The sequence below is a fragment of the Typopeltis vanoorti genome, chromosome 16 (genome assembly GCF_054136105.1).
Source record: "Typopeltis vanoorti isolate ZY-2024b chromosome 16, IOZ_Tvanoo_1.0, whole genome shotgun sequence".
NCBI classification, from domain to species: domain Eukaryota; kingdom Metazoa; phylum Arthropoda; class Arachnida; order Uropygi; family Thelyphonidae; genus Typopeltis; species Typopeltis vanoorti.
In genome coordinates, this window is record NC_143564.1 from 68,116,838 (window position 1) to 68,135,671 (window position 18,834).

Sequence of the window (18,834 nt, forward strand, 5' to 3'; positions counted from 1 at the left end):
AGAAAGAGAGGAGTGCAATGTGTTGTCGTCTGCAAAACTGTGTATTGGGTTGGAGGTAAGCTGAAGTAGGTCATTGATATATAGTAGGAAGAGGGTTGGTGAGAGGACAGAACCTTGAGGAACCTCAGCATTAGTTGAATGGTGAGAGGATAAGGAGCCATCCACCACCACACAGTGTGCATCCAGACAGAAAGCTGGCAATCCAACTACAGAGGTCTTGAGATAAACCAAACGATGGCAGCTTGCTTAGTAAGCCCTTGTGCCAGACCCAGTCAAATGCCTTGGAGATATCAAGTCCAACTGGTTGAGATTTGCCAAACTTCTCCATGGCATTTGTCCAGAGATGGGTGACGTGAGCATATCTCATTTTCATCAGCAGCGACGGAATCCATACTGGCGGTCGTTTATTAGATGGGTAGCTTCAAGGTAGTGTAGGAGTTGTAGAATTGATGATTTTTCCCCATTACTTTAGACAGGACTGAGGTGAGTGAGATGGGGTGGTAGTTGAATAGCAGACTTGTTGCCTGTTTTGGGAATGGATTGAATATAGCCAATTTCCAGGCCGTGGGATAGATGCCAGTGGAGTAAGACAGTATATATATGAATATTAGACAGCTCCTCCTCTCATATCTAGAGGGTACTATGCTAATATCACTCAAACATAAGGATGACCTATATATAAGCGACATAAGACAGTTCTAGTGCACAAACCTTCAGGTCAATTGGAGGAATGCCATCAGGCCTGGGAGACTTTTTTGTGTCTAATTTAGACAGCATTTTGCTGATCTCTTTCTGGCAAAAGGATATGTTAAGCATCTGGAATGGTTGGGGGACATTTGCCATTGTCAATTATGCGTGCATTGGAAACAAAGTGCGAGGCTAGGAGATTGGCCCTTTTCTGTAGGTGATGATGCAATGGAGCCATCTGGGTATGATAGAGGTGGGAATGGTGTTGGGAAGAAGTTACGACCGATTGCTTTAGCGAGGGACCAAAAAGCTCAGCTGCCATTTGGACAGGCTACTTTTTGCTCTTCTGAATTCTGTTTTAGAAGCATTTTTTTTTTTGCATTTATTTCACGCTTGGATATAAGCTCTAAAGGAGGATGAGGTTCTTGATTTGAGCCAGTAATGGTATGTTTGGGATTTTCATTTGTACAGCTTTGGTGCATCTTTTGGAAAACCAGGTTTTAGTTAGGAAATGGCAGCTTAGTGTACTGTGGGGAATGTATGATTCCATGCCAATGAAGATTACTTTGGTTACGAGTTCGGTGCACGTGTTTGGATTGGAAGCAATAGTCTAACCATGGGAATGAGGCATAGAAGTTGCAGAGGCTGTCCCACTTGGCACTGGTATAATGCCAAACTACTATTGTATGGGAGTGGCTGTGTAAACATTGCTGCATGGGGAAAGAGATGAGCACTAGGTTTTGGTTAGAATTGCCTAGCAGGCTCTACATTCGCTGTGTATTTGGAAGGGTCATTAGTCAGAAGAGGTTTAGGATATTTGGAGAGTGGTTTGGATTATCGGGTATTCTGGTTGGCATCTGAACTAGTGTAAGGTCATTAGTGATTGCAAATATTTCAGCATCTCTGCCTGCAAGACCTGTACAGCTGGAGGTGGAAAGCCAGTTGGGATATTAAAACCTCTTAGAATGATTTTTCTGTTGGTAAAGTGGGACTGGAGAAAGTCAATTTTTTGGGAGAGGAAATTGAAAAGCTGAGTGGTTGATTGCATTAGGAGAACAATAGAGACAGCATATGAATTTGACTGAGCTGAGTATGGATATTTTCATCCAAAGAAGCTCAAAGTTGGGCGATTCTAGGTTGGGTGCTCTCTGGCAAAGTATGTCGGAGTGGATGTATGCACAGATGCCACCCTTGGGTCGAAAGGAGTTAAAGTGTAGTTTGGAAGGTTGATGTGAATAGTGCTGGAGGGAGGTGAATTTCTGCTAGAAAGAGTAGGTGGAGTTTGATAGACTGCAGGTGGTAGTGGACATTATTAAGGTTGGAGTTTAGGCCATAGATGTTCAAGTGGATTTGTAAGGTTTTGCGAGTCATATGTTTGACCGCAGGGGTCTTGCACATTTCCTATGCAGTGCTTTTGTTTTAATATATCACAAGAGTCATGGTCATGTTACTGGATTTTTTGTTCCATAATGCTAAGTTCGAGTCTAGGTTACTGACCCATCATCCACGCACTTACGTACCTTCCAAGTAACCTTGGATTTCATAATCATAATTCTAGGATAAAGTGGGTAGCCCTATTATATATCTTCTTCGTCTATGATCTCTTGTGCTTTTAAGCGTCGAGATTTTGCCATGCCAAATATTCAATGGTGCTGTAAGCAAAGGATTCGTTTTTATGGATGACAATGCTGCACATTGTACACAAGCAGTGGAGATACTTCTGGAGACCCAAGGATGTTAACTGAATTGAGTGGCCAGCATGCTCCCAGATCTCAACCCCCATAAAAAAGAACACAGTAGCTAGTAAATAACTGGAGAGACATTGTGATATTGAAGAATTTTTGAAACAGTTAAAGGAGAAAGCTCATAAAGATGTTTTAATTTATGTTACAAAGAACAGCAACTGGAATAACAGATGTGAAAAATTTATCATTTCTCATATAGAAAGGGCAATGTATCAGATATTAAAAAGTACCATTAGAACAGTAAGATTTAATGGCTGTTTCAGCGAATAGATGTAGTAAATTAATTAGGTTGTTAAAAGTAGAAAGAACATTTAAGTCAATTAAGGAAGAATGCTAGATTGTTTGAACTTGAGGATTTTTTTTTTTAAGTTTGAACTTTTCATATCTCTTACTATGAATAAGAAAATAGTTATTTTCAAGACTTTTCTAGAAGTTATTTTCGGGATAAAGAACTGGTTATTTCAGGTACAGATAGTTGAATTTCAGAATATTGTATTTTTTAAAATGTATCTTAGCATTATTTAAATTTTAATTTCTGTATGTAGAAGTGCAAAGACTCAATTTACTTGATTGAGGAAGTAAATAATTTTTAAGAATACAAGAGAATTATAAGAAAATATTTAAGATCTTGTGTGCTTAAATTTCAGTATAGAAATCTGATACCACTTGTAAGCCAATTTTTCGCAGTTGGTGCAATTGATGACAAGAATTTAATAAACTTTCTACAGTTCAATACTACACCAATCCCATGTCCGAAAGTTGTATTATTCGTACCAAACTTTTTGTTAGCGCATAATTGCTCTCACAGTTTCTGATGAGAATGAACAGTTCAAAACTTATCAGGCTGGTGAAACCTAAATGCACTAATAAAAGGCAGACTTGTTCCTAGTAAAGCTAGTGTACACCAAAGCAATTATGATGCCAAGGGTTGTATTCTCAAAGCTCTCTGGTTCTATTTTTGAAACTTAAGTTTCTATGCATTTGGCTATGAAATAAGGATGGATTTATATTCCGTATTTCTCTTGATTTATAATCACCAAAATAGTCTTTCAGGCTCTTCAATAATACACAAGTACTTTTCTGTTGATTTAATTAGAAAAATACCTGAACTGAAAATGATTCAAGACTGAGAAATGAAAACAAAGTGTAGAATTCAGTTTGAAGTGGATGATTATATGTGCAAGAGTAGAAAATGACATGCTAATGTGACCCAATTTTAACAAAATCTTCTATTTTTGACCCAAAACAGCACAAGTGCAATGGATATTTACAGGATTTAGATCTGTGCACCTTTTTGTAGCCAAATAGATTCAAAAAATTTTCAAAGTCCACAGACAGACTTACAAGGGTTGTTTGAAAAGTTTGGTACAAGTATTGCGCACATAAAAATACCTGAACTGAAAATGATTCAAGACTGAGAAATGAAAACAAAGTGTAGAATTCAGTTTGAAGTGGATGATTATATGTGCAAGAGCAGAAAATGACATGCTAATGTGACCCAATTTTAACAAAATCTTCTATTTTTGACCCAAAACAGCACAAGTGCAATGGATATTTACAGGATTTAGATCTGTGCACCTTTTTGTAGCCAAATAGATTCAAAAAATTTTCAAAGTCCACAGACAGACTTACAAGGGTTGTTTGAAAAGTTTGGTACAAGTATTGCGCACATATCATCTTTTTCATGACCCCTGACAAAATTTTAACGTGTGATGCATAGTTCTCGTTTGGCAAACATTTAAAATGACAGTGTTTGCATTTTTCATAAAAATGGAGAAAACCGAGTTTTGTGCAGTGATAAAACACTTATTTGAAAAAGTGAATGGCCACGCAGATCAAAGCTGAGTTAGATGCAGTTTGTGGAGGACTCTGCAACAGTATTAAAGACTATTTTTGGATAAATGAGTTTAAATGTGGTTGTAAGTCCATCAAAGATGAAATGCAATCTGGATGCCCAACTGAGGTCACTACGAAGGAAATTGACAAAATCCATGGGAGAATGCCAAGTGAAAGTGCGTGAGATTGCAGGCATCTCAACTGAATGGATGTATAATATCCTGCACGAAAAATTGCACCTGAAAAAGCTGCATGCACAATTGCTGACTGTCAATCAAAAATACATGCAAAAAGGGTTTTGCATGTATTTCAATGCAGTGTTTGGCAATGTTTAATCGCAATTCGCAGGATTTTTTGTGTCGATTCCTGACTGTAGATGAAGCTTGGATTCACCACTACACACCTGAGTCCAAGCAGCAATCAAAACAGTGGATAATGACCAATGAAATAGCACCGAAAAAAGCGAAGACCATTCTGTCAGCTGTGAAGTTGATGGCCACCGTTTTTTTGGGGATTCCCAAGGAATTATCATGATAGACTATTTGAAAAGGGATAAGACAATACAGGAGTCTATTATCCATCATTGTTGGACTGTTTAAAAGAAGAAATGAAATAAAAACGGCCAAGACTGGTGTACAAAAAAGTGCTCTTTCATCAAGACAATGCACTGCCCCACAAAATGCCAAAATTGTACAAATTGAGGTTCGAATTGCTTCCACATCTACCAGACTTGGCCCCACATGACACTTTTTTTTCCCAAACTTAAAAATTTGGCTCAGTGGGAAAAAATTTTCTTCGAACGAGGATGTCACAGACGTTTTCTTTAGATATCTTGTTTGTATCATTCAGTATCTTCTAATTTAACATCTTAACAGAACTAGTGTTTCTCTATGAACAAAATGAAATGCTGCATTCTTTTTTTTTTTTTTTTAATTCAATTGTTTTTACATTACTAATTCTGATTATCAGGCAAGGCTTTAATCTCGCTGCATTAACTTTTGTCTGGCCATCTTTTTCTTAGAAAGCTTCTTCTTTGGAGCTTCCTCTTCAGGGGAAGGTTTGGGTACTACCTGCTCCTTCTCACTTAGTATTACTTCAATATGACAAGGGCTACTCATGTAGGCTAAAGAGAAGAGAATAAAGCACATAATTATATCTATAGATTTTTTTTTTTTTTTAAACAATTGAGATATGCAATCCAAATACAGTTGACTTTCGCTATAGCAAATAATAAGGATCAGGGGAATAGTTTGGTATAGCTGACAATTTGCTACAGTGATTTTTTTTTTTTTTTTTAAGTATAACATTGTAGCTACAGAGCTTTGGTTGGGATTTTCTTTATTGCTTAAATGGCACTGCTAAAGTTTACACAAAACTTTATTAATCCCACATAAAAGGTCAAAGGTTCTATAGCACATTAGTATTATATGCACATAGTTAAGCCAGCTTACAAGTTATATGGATTTTTCTGGTATTAAAAGGTCATACAGGTAGCTCTCATATAGTAAACATTTTTATAAGCTCACCCATTCACAAAGTAACATTAAGTCCTAACTGAATTAAAGATACCAAGAAATTATATACTTGGTGTAAGCAAATCCAAGTGTAAGCAAACAAAGTTTGCACCTGAAGTATTTTAAGGACAGGGCAACTCGTATATAGAAGCTAAAGACTTCACATCACTTGCCTTAGTATCCCATAATTCAAAACACATATCCTTACAGGTCTGGCTCTCATTGAAGAGACCTCAATAAAGGTCGAAACCAGTACTTCCCATAATGAATACCCGTAAAAATGTGTGCTTTACATTATGGGATACTAAGGCAAGTGATGTTTCTATATATATGAGTTGCCGTCCTGAAAATACTTCAGTCGCAAACTTTTTTTGCTTACACTTGGATAAAGGATTAAACCAAGTATATAATTTCCTAGTATCTTTAATTTATAGTATAACGAAGTGAAAAAACTTCCAACATCTTCTCTAATCCTGACTGAATTCCCACATGCATAATACTATTCCAAAGGAACTATTTCTTATGATTTTGTTGTAATGAGTACTGATTGAATTATGTTGTGAAAATAAGCTTCTTAACTATCTTTAAAAAAATCAACAGGCAGCCTGGTTTGAATTATGGCAGAAAATAGGCTATAAGGCCTCTTCATCTTGCAGGCAAAAAAAAAAAAAAAAAAAAAAAACAGCTACACCTGGTTCTCATTAAGAAGTGCACTAGAATAAAGATTCTTGATGCTATCCACAAAAACAGCCCAGCTGACCTATAATTCCTAACTGACTCGCTTCAACCACTGTTGCAGAGTCTTTTTAGTCCCCCTCTTCTGTAAGTACTTCGACATAGAAGCTAAAGACTTCACTTGCCTTAGTATCTTCACTGGGAGCCTGGGTATGGCTCTCACTGAAGCGACCTCAATAAAGGTCAGAACAATGCTCCATTAAACTGATATCCACCATTCTTCCACTTTCTGTTAAATCATGAGAAACAGCTGCACAACATCCTTCCACTTTACACCCACTGAACTTGCTTCTCTTCCTCCTTCATTCAAAAAGAATAAGTGTTATCACAAAGTTTTCCCAATAACTCCAATCCCAACTCTCAAGAAAAATATCAATGTTTCCCTCCTTCCTTAATATTTGCCTATACATGACAGTGTGGTATAGGCTCTGCAGTCTCTTGTGTGTGTGATTAATGGAGAAAACAAGAACGACTACTCAAGATGCCAAAAAAGAAGATGGCATTAAGAGGAAAACCAACAAAATGGCCAAACTTGGAGCAGAGGCTTGAATTATGGAGCAGCACCAGAGTGGGATATGTGTGTGTCAACCATGCTTATTCAATATGAGGCGGAAAGGTTTGCAAGAGAAATGAACATTGTTGATTTCACAGGAAAGGCAAAATAGTACTTCAACTTTATAAGGAGAGAAGGGTTGGCCAATCAATGTTTAAAATATTGATTTCTTAATTTTGGGTTCGAAAAAGTAGGGTTTGTCTTATATATGGGGGACTCTTATACACGGAAAAATATGGTATTGTTTAGGAGTACCCTGTTTTTATAATGTCATTGGCTTTTTACTCTGGTATGTCTCATGAAATACCATCAATAACTGATGCTTAAGTTCAATGAATTATTGCCAGAATTCATCTTTGTTAGAATGATGTCTTAAAGCATTCTCACTGCCAGATCCAGTGCATAAAAACTGCATCTTTGTCATCTGGTTTATAATCTTTTTCAAAAGTCTGCATCACTTTGTCTTAGTTGATTGGTTAAAATTTCATGTTTTAGCAAAGCAAAAAAAAAAAAAAAAAAAAAAAAAAAAAAAAAAAAAAAAAAAAACATGGATCAGCCTATTTTTAGAAAATAAAATCCCGACTAAGAGGTGTCACTAAGAAAGAAATAATTTAGCAATTGCGATCTAAATATGAACCACATAATCAAGTATCACTTCTTTTCTTTCTAACTGCCTTTACAGGCCCTCTGGGTAATGTTGGTAAATGGTCAGGCTATAAAACTGGCTTTTGAGATATATATGCCTCTTCATTATGCCAGTTTTCTAGCCGGTAGTGTATCCAAGTTAAAAACTGACAATGAGGTCAGTGTAGATACTTTAATAGCAGCAGCTGAAAAATGCACTTTATAAGATGGCCAACCGAAAAATAACCCCATTTTGCTAAACAGGCTTCAGTAGATGATTTTTTTTATATAGTGCTAACACACAAATCACCTTGCTAGTTGGAGACCTGACAGCATTGCTATGCTTGCTCTCTAGAGCAGGTTCCCAGATCACCTTGTGTACTGGTGCAGCATGACCAACTTGGCCATCCATAGCACTTGTTGCTGGCAATATAGATTATTGATCTTCCATGTGTGGAATTATTAAAAAAAAAAAAAAAAACAGCTACATTTATAAGTTTATTCAGGAACCAGAAATGTTATCAAAATAATACTTACGATTAATGCGGCCATGAGCTCTGTAGGTTCTGCGTCTCATCTTGGGAGCTCTATTAACTTGAATATGCTCAATTACAAGTCTATCTACATCTAAGCCCTTATAATCAGCATTGCTTTCAGCATTTCGTAAAAGCTGCAGTAAAAATTCAGCACTTTTCTTTGGCCATCTTCCCTGGGTACATTTCCACTGCTTTGCCTGTAAGAAACCACATGAAATTAATGTGTTACTCTGCACCACTAAAAGTGTGATTTACTGAAATATTAAAAATTAATACTCTCCCTTTATTCACCATTATAAATTAACTGTAGCAACAGAAGGCATGAAGCAAAGCATAAGTATATTTACATCAATTTCAATACAACCAAATAAGTTTTATTAACTTCCCATCTCAGGGCATTACCGCGACAGCAATAAAACACTCAGACATGATTAAATATCTTTCAACATTTAGTTGGCCTTTCCTGACAAACTGTCTCTGAAAACTCAAAGTTTTATTTTATTTTTATCTATTTTCATGTTTAATTTTGAAAATGCTATGATGTTCCATTTTCCTCCATTATGTTTTCCTGATATGTATGTGCTCCAAGTGTAAAATACATGACTTTACTACATAAACTGAGTTCACATAACTTCTAGCTTCCTATCAGTGATTTTATTTGAAATCAACCTGTTATTTGTGGAATCTCCAGTAGTGTCGGCTCTGCTTTCTGTATTAATCTAACTAAACGCGCATCTTAATTAATAACTATTAATTTTTCAGGAAATAAGACATACAAAAATATTAATTATAAGACTTGATTTCGGAAACATTATATAGCCATCAACAGAGATCACAAAAAACAATGTGCAAGCAAGGCTGAAGAAAGGCAACAGAAATTTGGCCTAGAGTCCTAAACAGTGCCCACAAGTGGGATAGTCTAGGCCAGTGATGGCGAACCTATGACACGTGTCAACATTGACATGATTGAGGGTTTCAGGTGACACACCTTGGATGTTGAAAGATATTGGTATTCTGATGAACAAACTGTGATAAATCGCTCTCAGTTAAGGCGAAGGTAGGTTTTGGGTTCATTGAAAGAATTATGGTGGTATAAAAGTCTTGCAGTGGCTGCACTGCATAGTTCAGAGAGACAAATTCCCGATGACTGGAGTCGAGCTCTAATTGTACCCATATATAAAAAGGGAAATAAAACTGAATGTGAGAATTACAGAGGTATTTCCCTACTGAGTGTTCCTGGCAAGATCTATGCAAGTATACTTGAAAAACGGTTGAGAAGAATTGTGGAAGAAAAGTTTGGTGAAGAACAAGCTGGATTCAGGCCAAATAGAGGCTGTCAGGATCAGATCTTCACTTTACAACAAATAGATGAGAAAGCATGGGAATATAACAAAGATCTGTATTTAAGTTTTGTCGATCTGGAAAAGGCATATGACAAGGTGCCAAGACAGAAGCTATTCAATACGCTACAGTTATATGGTGTCAATGGGGCATTATATCAAGCAATACTTAGTCTTTATTTGAGTTGTAAGTCAGCAGTTAGAACTGAAGTATAGGAAGATGGTTTTATGTTAAATCTGGTGTCAGACAAGGATGTACATTATCCCCTCTGTTATTCATTATCTATATGGATCACATTATGAAGGAAAGTGGTATTAAACATGATATCAAAATTGGAGATGTTAATGTCACCTCTTTGCTTTATGCGGACGATGTTATACTTCTAAATAAATCCGCTACAAGTCTGCAAGATTCTCTGACAAAACTGAATAACTGTTGTAATAGATATAGTATGAAGGTCAGCAATAAAAAGACAAAGACAATGAAAATAGGCATAATCATTGAAAATGTCAACTGTGTTGTGAATGGAGAACCTGTGGAACAAGTAAAACATTTCAGCTACTTAGGCACGATTTTTAGTGAAGATGGTAAATTAAATATGGAAATAGACAACAGAATCAACAAAAGCTGGTATATGGTAGGAAGTCAATTGAATAAATTCATATGGAATAAGAGAGAAATTACTCGGAACACTAAATTACCTGTATACAAGACAGTGTTCAAACCAGTTTTAACTTATGAATCTGAGAGCTAGGTCAGAAGTAAAACACTTGACCAAAGACTAGAGACAGCAGATATGAGAGTCCTGAGAAAGATTATAGACACGAACAGATGGCATCAATGGCAATATCATATTAAAAACGAGGATATTAGGAAAGAACTTGACATTGTCGGCATCCAGAAATGCGTTAGCAGAGCTAATCTCAGGTGGTATGGTCACTTAAACAGAATGGGTGAGGAAAGATTAGCAAAACAAGTGTTCTCTGCCAGGGTTGGCAGGAAAACGACCCAGAGGAAGACCAAGATATAGGTGGATTGATGCGGTACAATGTGCCTTAGACAATAGAAATATAAGATCTGATGATAATGATAATATTGGAGTCTTGACAAGTAACAGACTGATTTGGAGGAAAATTGTAGATAGGAAGTTAGTAGTGATGTAAATTTTTCATTCAGTACTATCATATCCTGTACACCCCTTGAGGGTATATGTCAGGAATTTGATGATGATATATTCTCCATTTGAATCAATACTGCTCTTCCCACATTGTGAAAGTTTCATAATGCCATTTCTATAAATTCAGGAGGTTTGGAGGCAAAGAAGTCGCATAGGCTCAATTCTGCTTCCAATGTACTGTATTGTGTTTTATTAATGAAATGTTGCAAACTTTGTAATACAAGGTGTGTTCAAAAAAAAGACAGAGCTTTTGCTATAAAGACTTTGTTCATTTTACGACATTTTAAGCACTGTCCTCTTCCAAGTAGTTTCCTCTACTTTTCTTAATTTTTGGAATGCACTTTTGTGATGGAGCACAGTTCTCTTATCACATTTTTCTGAATCTCCTTTACGGTGTGGAAACTGTGTCCTCTCAAAGTGGTTTTAAGTTTGGGAAGCAGGAAAACATCTGCTGGGGCTAAGTCCGGAGAATAGGGTGAACAGATGTCTGATGCTTTGCATATAACTGCGGATGAGGAGCGATGCATGAGCTGGCATATTGCTGTGGGGCAACATCCCAGTCTTCATGAAAAAACACAACCAACATCACTTTGATCTTCGAGAGACTCATCTTTGTGTTTTTTTTTTTTTGGTTGAGGAGACCCTCTCCCCATTCACGTTGACAATTGCATCTTGGTTTCAACATCATAGCCATAAAGCCACATCTCATCTCCTGTTATGATGTTCTTAAGAAAGTTTTCATTACCATTTGCATTGACAAGCAGTTTCTGACTGAGTTCAACAAACATGGCACATCTGAAGTTTTTCAGTGAAAATTTAATGGCAAGATCCTATGCCGATGCCCACTTCATCAGCAACTTCTTGGACAATTAAACAACAATTTCTACAAATGATAGCACAAACTCTCTCGACATGGTCATCAAGGCAAGGGATCTTCACCAACCAACATGCTGCCATTTTTAAAACACTCATAGCACTATGTTCGGCTCATACAGTCCTCCCTGTATGTTTGGTTAAGCAACTGAAATGTAAAATTTTTACCAAGTTTGCAGCAAAATTTCACACACACACACACACACACACACACACACACACACACACACACACACACACACACACACACACACACACACACACGTGTTGTTCAAACTCTTTCATTGTCACTAATCTGACAAAGAGCTTGTGCACGAGCTCACTTCAGCAGATATACCTCGACGACTAATTCATGTAGCAGAACAGGGCAAATTGCAGTTTGTTGTCAAAACCTGCCGCTAGGTGCACTCAGTAGCTGCAGTGTGCTCTGTGCAGGTTGGCGTATCATTTAAAAAGTTTGGTCTTTTTTCTGAACAAGTCCCCTAAGTGGTGATATGACAGTGCAAGATCAAGAGAATACGAAGGATCTGGAAGCTTTTCCAAGCCAGGTTCCTCAATCTTGGTAAAGGTGATTCTTGCACTATGAGGGCATGTGTTATAATCAGCTCACGCGAGCCCTTTGTTAATTTTTTTCAAATTTCTAAGCCCCTTGTTCTTCTTGTTTAGTTTATTTAAAAAAAAAAAAATTTTTTTTTTTAAATATACTAAGTGACAAATTCATAAGTAACCTAACAAAAATCAGTATTATTTGGCAGTATATAGATTATTTGGAATTATTGTTTCAACTTCTCTATGACAAATACACCCAAGTTTGAAAATAAAATTGCATGCACTATCTTTACCCTTCTCCGTTCTGGTAGCCAATCGTATGGTAAAACCAGTAGCCAATGAAACGTTCATAAAACTGTCATCAATGGTTTGTTCCATTGGACATTAGTTCTGTGTTTATCATTACACTGATGTATAACAATTGTGTTTAAAATTTAGAAACTATATATTCAGCAAATTTTATTTTTATAATTGTAAAAGTATTTTTACCCATGAAACATGAAAAGACAGTCAAATTTTTTTAATTTTTTGGGAAAGAAAAAATAATGAAAGGCAATTCTGCTGATTCTACTGCAGCAGAATCTACTGAAGATAATACGCACATTGATTCAATGAATATGCAACATGTTAGAGGAGAAAAAGAAAATCATTTACCTGATTGAACAGGAAGCAAGTATCGTATTTCAAAACGCAGTGTAAGTGGTAAGAAGTTAAAAATGGTAACTTATGATGTTGTGTTTGCTCAAAATATAAAAAATTAGATATTGAAGGAGAAAAAAAGTTATCACCTATCAAAGGAATGGGTAGAAATGAAAATAGAACCAAAACATGGAAACACTACAGACTCAAGAACCGCATCTTTGCGTAAAAAGTTATCCAAACATGATGAATCATTTACTCATAATAAAATCATAAAAATAAATGAAGAATGTAGAAAATCTATATTACCAAATGTAACTGACACATTAAATGAAAAAGAAATTTTGCTAACTTCAAACATGTTTAAAGCTAAAAAAAAAGCTAAAGATAAAAAAACAGAGATAAATCATTTTGAAATATTTATGGATAAATTATATGCTTTTTTTTTATCATCAATCAACAATTAAATACGATTGCAAAAGACCTTGATATCGAAATTTTAAAGATCGGCCGTGTGTTTGGACCACGATGGGCAGTTTGGTTTACAAACGGCTCTTGCTGTGTGGAGAAATTACCCAGCTTTATGCAAGCATTTTGCATCGAATGATAAATATAAAGGCTTTTTAAATCAACTTCTCAATTTGGAATTTTTAAGAGATCTAGCATTAATGATTGATATCCTACAAGAATTATCATATCTGTCAGAAGCTCTACAAAGTTGCAATATAAGTATTATAAGGGCTAACTTCTTAATCATGCAAACAATTAATGATTTTAAAAATTCTGTAGGTTCTTATGAATCTAAAATTGATACCATGTTAAAAGCAAAATTAGATTTCACAAACTACCCCGAGAAACATTACTAAACTCTCTTATGTCTTTAAAGGATAGATTAATGCAGCAAAGTAATTTTAAACTTAAAAATGAAAATTATGAGGATTTTGAAGAACTGAAAAACATTTTAAATGTACGTTATCCTGAAACATGGAATAAGTTACGTGTCCATGGTTAGGAGAAAAGAGAATAAGATCTTAAAATTTTATTTGGAAATATGAAATTAAAATTAATGATTTTAGAGATTTAGTGGAAATGGCCTTGACTGGAAAGTTACAAAACAAAATTCCCAGCATGGTGAAAAAAAAACCCAAAGTAATTATGACAACAATTGCAGTGCTGAAGCCGAACGAGCTTTTAGTGTGTGTATAATATCATAACGACAAATAGATCTTCTCTCACTATAAAACATATTTTGGATTTAATGACAATATGTATAAATGGGAAACCCATGAATGAATTTAATCCGAATCCCTATGTCAAATCTTTTCTAGAAAATCATCGCTCGGCTATAAATCCTCCTAGAAGAACACAAGATGTGAAGGAGGAAAGAAATAAGGAGTGGCAGATGTCCTTAAAGTAATTGTTTGTAAATGTTAACCTGTAAAGGAGAGTTTTTTTCTGGGTAAATGTGCACCAGACAGAGAGTTATTTTTTTTCATGTAAAATCGTCTCAAAAGTGATTTCATTAAATAAAATATTATAGTTACCATTTTACAAATAAGAATTCACTTTTGGTAATCACATATAAATAAATAGGACTATAAAATAATGCCTCTTGATTGGTACAGTTGATTATCACTTGAAGTATAAAAACAAAACAGAAATATAACGTACTTCAATATTATTGTTTAGATAATATTTATTTATTTATAGATTGTTTAACTTAACTTCTATCGCAAACAAAACAAATTTATTTTGTTTATAAAAATTGTGGACTATTGCATATTTGCGATTATAAAAGATTTTATTCTTATATTATTTTGATAGTTAAAAACTGTTTTTCTTATGCAAGATAAATTAACACAGATTGTGTGCAAATATTTCATGTTTAGATCATGAAATATTTGTTTAAAAATGATAGCCTTTACAGGTTGATTGTCCCATCATACTTTTTGATTGGCATTGTATTAATAAAAGTTTTTGTGTGAAATATGGTTTTTTTTTTTTTTTTTTGCTCGATGATGCAAGCCCTTTGTTAAAATTTCCATAGCTCACCACTAGTTATAATGGTGAAAAACAACATCCATTTGAATGAACAGAGAACACATTTTCTTTCAGTTTTTCATTCAATTGAGCGAGTTGCTCACAGTATACTTCAGCTGTGATTGTTTGGTTTTGTGGCTGGTATTATAACACTTTTTCAAAGTGTTATAATACCAGCCAATATAATATGGCTGTTATATTGGCTGGTATTATGTTACAATATAATATGGCTGGTATTATAACACTTTTTCAAAGTGTTATAATACCAGCCATATCCCACCAAATGCTTAACAAAAAACCTTCTGAAGGTGAAGGTTTTGTTTTGTCTGAGGTTTAGCCTATTCCCCCTAAATGAGTTCACTGCCTTCGGCGCTTAACATTCTTATAAAGCATCCACTTTTCATCACCGGTGAAAATACACGATTCAAAAATCGAGATTGAACCTCTCGAGAATGAAGAGCAGTGCAGATGCTCTCTTCGATTGTTGTTCGTGAGGAACTAACTTGCTAAGTTTAGACAATATTCTAAGTTCTTCCAAATGGTGATGGATGGTTGATGATGATGAATTAAGATCTTTTGCTAAATCTTCAATAGTTGCATTGCCATTTCTTGCAGTAGTGGCTTCCAGCATATCATTATCAAGAGAGATAGGGTGCCCTTGTTCTGGGCACCCTATCTCTTGCTAAAGTCCACTTGCCAAAATTTTTGGAACCATTACTGGCACTTTCACACATTCAAAACATTATCACCATTCACTTCTCACACATTTTTTACATGTTAGCAGCATTGTTGGTTTTTTTTTTTTTTTTTGGACTCAAAGCATAATGTGCTCTTCAGTGAGCTCCATAGTAATAAAGGGTTATTTAAACAGTAACTTACGTATGATGTTCTTGCAAGGTGGAATTCCTTAGAATGAAGCTGCCTCAGCTTAGCAGTATGAGGTGTAACAATTTAATTCCCGGAATGCACCTGTAAAAAACCTATGTTTGGAACTATACATTAGTGGCTACTGACGTCTTCGGAGTAGTCCCCTTGTGCATTTATACACAGTTTAGACGGTGTTCCCATTTCTGGAAACAGGCCTGGAACTCTTTTTCCGGAATACTCTAGAGTTCCTTTATCACAGTAAGCCGGATATGTCAGAAAATCTTCGTCCTTTTAGTACAATCTTTAATTTTGGAAACAGCCAGAAATCCCAGGGAGCTAAGTCGGATGAATAAGCAGGATGACCTAATCCAGTAATTGATTTTTTGGCCAGAACCAACGCTACTTCTGTTCGTCCATCACAAACTCTTGTAGAAATCTTTCGCATAACCAGTTCTTCGGTTAAAATAACCTTGACTTTTTATCGATTCATTTGCAATTCATCAGCTATTAATCACACACACTTAATCGTCTGTCAGACCACACCAAATCTAGCACTCTGTTCACACCTGTCATTTTTGTTTATGGCTGCCTTCTTCTGGGGGGCTGTCGTTCACATCTCATCCACCTTTGAATTTCTTATCCCACTCAAAATCACTCGACTTTTTCGGAGTATTCACACCATATGCCACTTTTGACAACTCCAACGTTTTAGCACCAGTTTTGCTGATTTTCACACAAATTTGATGTTAACATGCTGCTCTAAATTTTGTTTGCACATTTTTACGCTAAAGTTTACATGCAGATTTCTATTGTTTTTGCAACAGCCAACTAACAATTGGCTCTATCAGCTTGAGGTTTATGCACATATTAGTGAAAAGATGTACAAACATGATTAGTCACGTGACTCCAACATGGGCGACACTATGTAGCCGTTCCTGGAATTAAATGGTCACACCTCATAAAGCTTTAAAAATTCATGTTTAAATAAGCTGAGATATGTTTGCGACAAAATAAGCACTTCTTTAGTAAACTCATGCTGTTCCTTTCAAAGAATAGCTCATTTGTCCACCCATTTGTGTATGCATGTTCTTATCATCTTTTCTAAAATCTTCACTAGTCCAGAGATACTCATAGATTGATAGTTGAATAATCCATCTTTGCAACACTCTTGTGCAATGCAATAATAATACATTCTTTCCATTTCTGTGAGATCTTTCCTCAGCTGAGACTCAAATTATACAAGTGTGTCAAGAGCCCAGCAAGTTAGATTTCCATACAATGCTTTCGTCCCATGGTGTCAGTAACTAAATAGGAAGTATATCAGCAATGCATGGAAAGCTTCGAAAAGATGCTTAAATAAAGCAGTAATCTGAATGTATACCTAGAGATACCTAGTGTAAGTGAAATGGATGTGCAACCTTATCAAAAGGAAGTAAACCCTAAGAAGAGGATGATGCGATGTGGAAGGAATATCATTAGAATAAGGCTGAGATATGAAATATCAAGTGCAGGCCAGAAAATTCATAGCTCATCTCAGCCTTATTCTAATGATATTCCTTCCACATCGCATCATCCTCTTCTTAGGGTTTACTTCCTTTTGATAAGATTGCATATCCATTATTCAGATTACTGCTTTATTTAAGCATCTTTTCGAAGCTTTCCATGCATTGCTGATATACTTCCTATTTAGTTACTGACACCATGGGACGAAAGCATTCTGAGTTTGTCATAACTTTCAGCAAGGCACTGTCCTAACTGAGAGGAGATCTCCATCTAGCCTTTAAAGGAATGCAGAGAACTGACCAGGTTTTCTGACCTAATGTCCAATCCTCACCTTCTCGTGGTGCACCCTGTTAGGTATCTATCTGAATACCCAACAAACGAGGATGGGCTGGTGTAAAACTTGATGTAGCTTAAAAATACCAAAGCACTTTACATCGATTTTTACAGAGGTCAAGTCTCATGAGAACTGTTACAAAAATAACCTTGTTTGTCTCTATGTAATTTTTGCTAAATATATAATGTAAATAACCCTGTGGGAATTGATTGTATTTACAGTTTTAACTAAAGTTTCTAGAATGTCAAAAACAAAGGCAATGCCTTTGCCATCGGAACTCTGTATAATAGCTATGTATAAGAGCACAAGAAAGTTGTTTACGATTAAGTGTGTGAGAAAGTTGTTTGTAAGCTCTGTGCATGAACACCTTCAAAGCTAGTATCAAAGAAGTCCACTAGTTTCAGAGAAGTTTCCACTGCTTGAGAAGACAAAGAAAAAAAGAGCGCACAGAAGAGAAAAAAGAACAGGCCGGCCTTAACAAAAGGATCAAGGAGAACTGCTGATTTCTTCGGGGTTTACAATCCTCGGTGCAAGATCCCGAGAAGGCAAAAATAAAAGAGGAATAAGCTGAACATTGTGGGCAGTTTCCGGCAGAGAACCAGAGGCAGTCGAGAGGAGGCAAGGTCCAGTAACCAAAGCTGTTACCGAAGAGAGCCAGAGGCAGTCGGCAGAGAACCAGAAGCATACTGACCCAGAGAAACAGACTTTACGGCGAACCCACGCCAGAGGAAAAAATTGGGAAGTCAACCGAAGTCAAAAACCGCAGAACGATCTTCAAGCCTGCATGCTGAAACTTCTTGCCTAAGCTTTGAGTACTGGGAAGATTGCAGTCCAAGACCGCTGATATTCTGATGAAACGCCCCCTGAAGCAAGATTTTCTAGATGGAAATATAAGGCCTCAGATGAAAGAAAAATAAGACTTTGATGCAGGACCTATGGAAGGCATCATGACAAAGAGCGTCCGTAAGTGTGTCCAACCATTAATGTACATTCTTTTTGTAATCTAGGAGATATGTCACAGATGGACTGATAAGAAATATTTATAAGTCCTCTGATTTGTTCTTAACTGGAATATAAATTGTAAGATAACTTGCCATAGCTAGCTAATCTCTAGAGGCCTGAGTTATTGTTAACTGGAAATAAATTGTAAGATAACTTGCCATAGCTAGCTAATCTCTTTATGAGTAATTTAGTCTCAGCAATTTGATTTTTTTTAGCAGAGAAGTAACAGAGTAATTATATATATTGTATAGTCATTTAATATTAAAAAGGGAAAGTTTG

General features: G+C 35.9%; 1 protein-coding gene across 2 annotated transcripts in view; it reads right to left on the bottom strand.

Moving 5' to 3' along the window:
- Positions 1 to 5,180: 5,180 nt before the first annotated feature.
- RpL17 (ribosomal protein L17) overlaps positions 5,181 to 18,834 on the bottom strand; it is a 52,973-nt gene continuing 39,319 nt past the window's right edge. For both annotated transcript variants that reach the window (XM_090406429.1, XM_090406430.1), the window contains exons 5-6: positions 8,232 to 8,427; positions 5,181 to 5,391 (exon numbers count right to left, since the gene is read on the bottom strand). In XM_090406429.1, the coding sequence (XP_090262555.1) occupies positions 5,246 to 5,391; positions 8,232 to 8,427 (342 nt within the window). In that variant the 3' untranslated portion in view covers positions 5,181 to 5,245. The remainder of the gene's footprint in view (positions 5,392 to 8,231; positions 8,428 to 18,834) is intronic.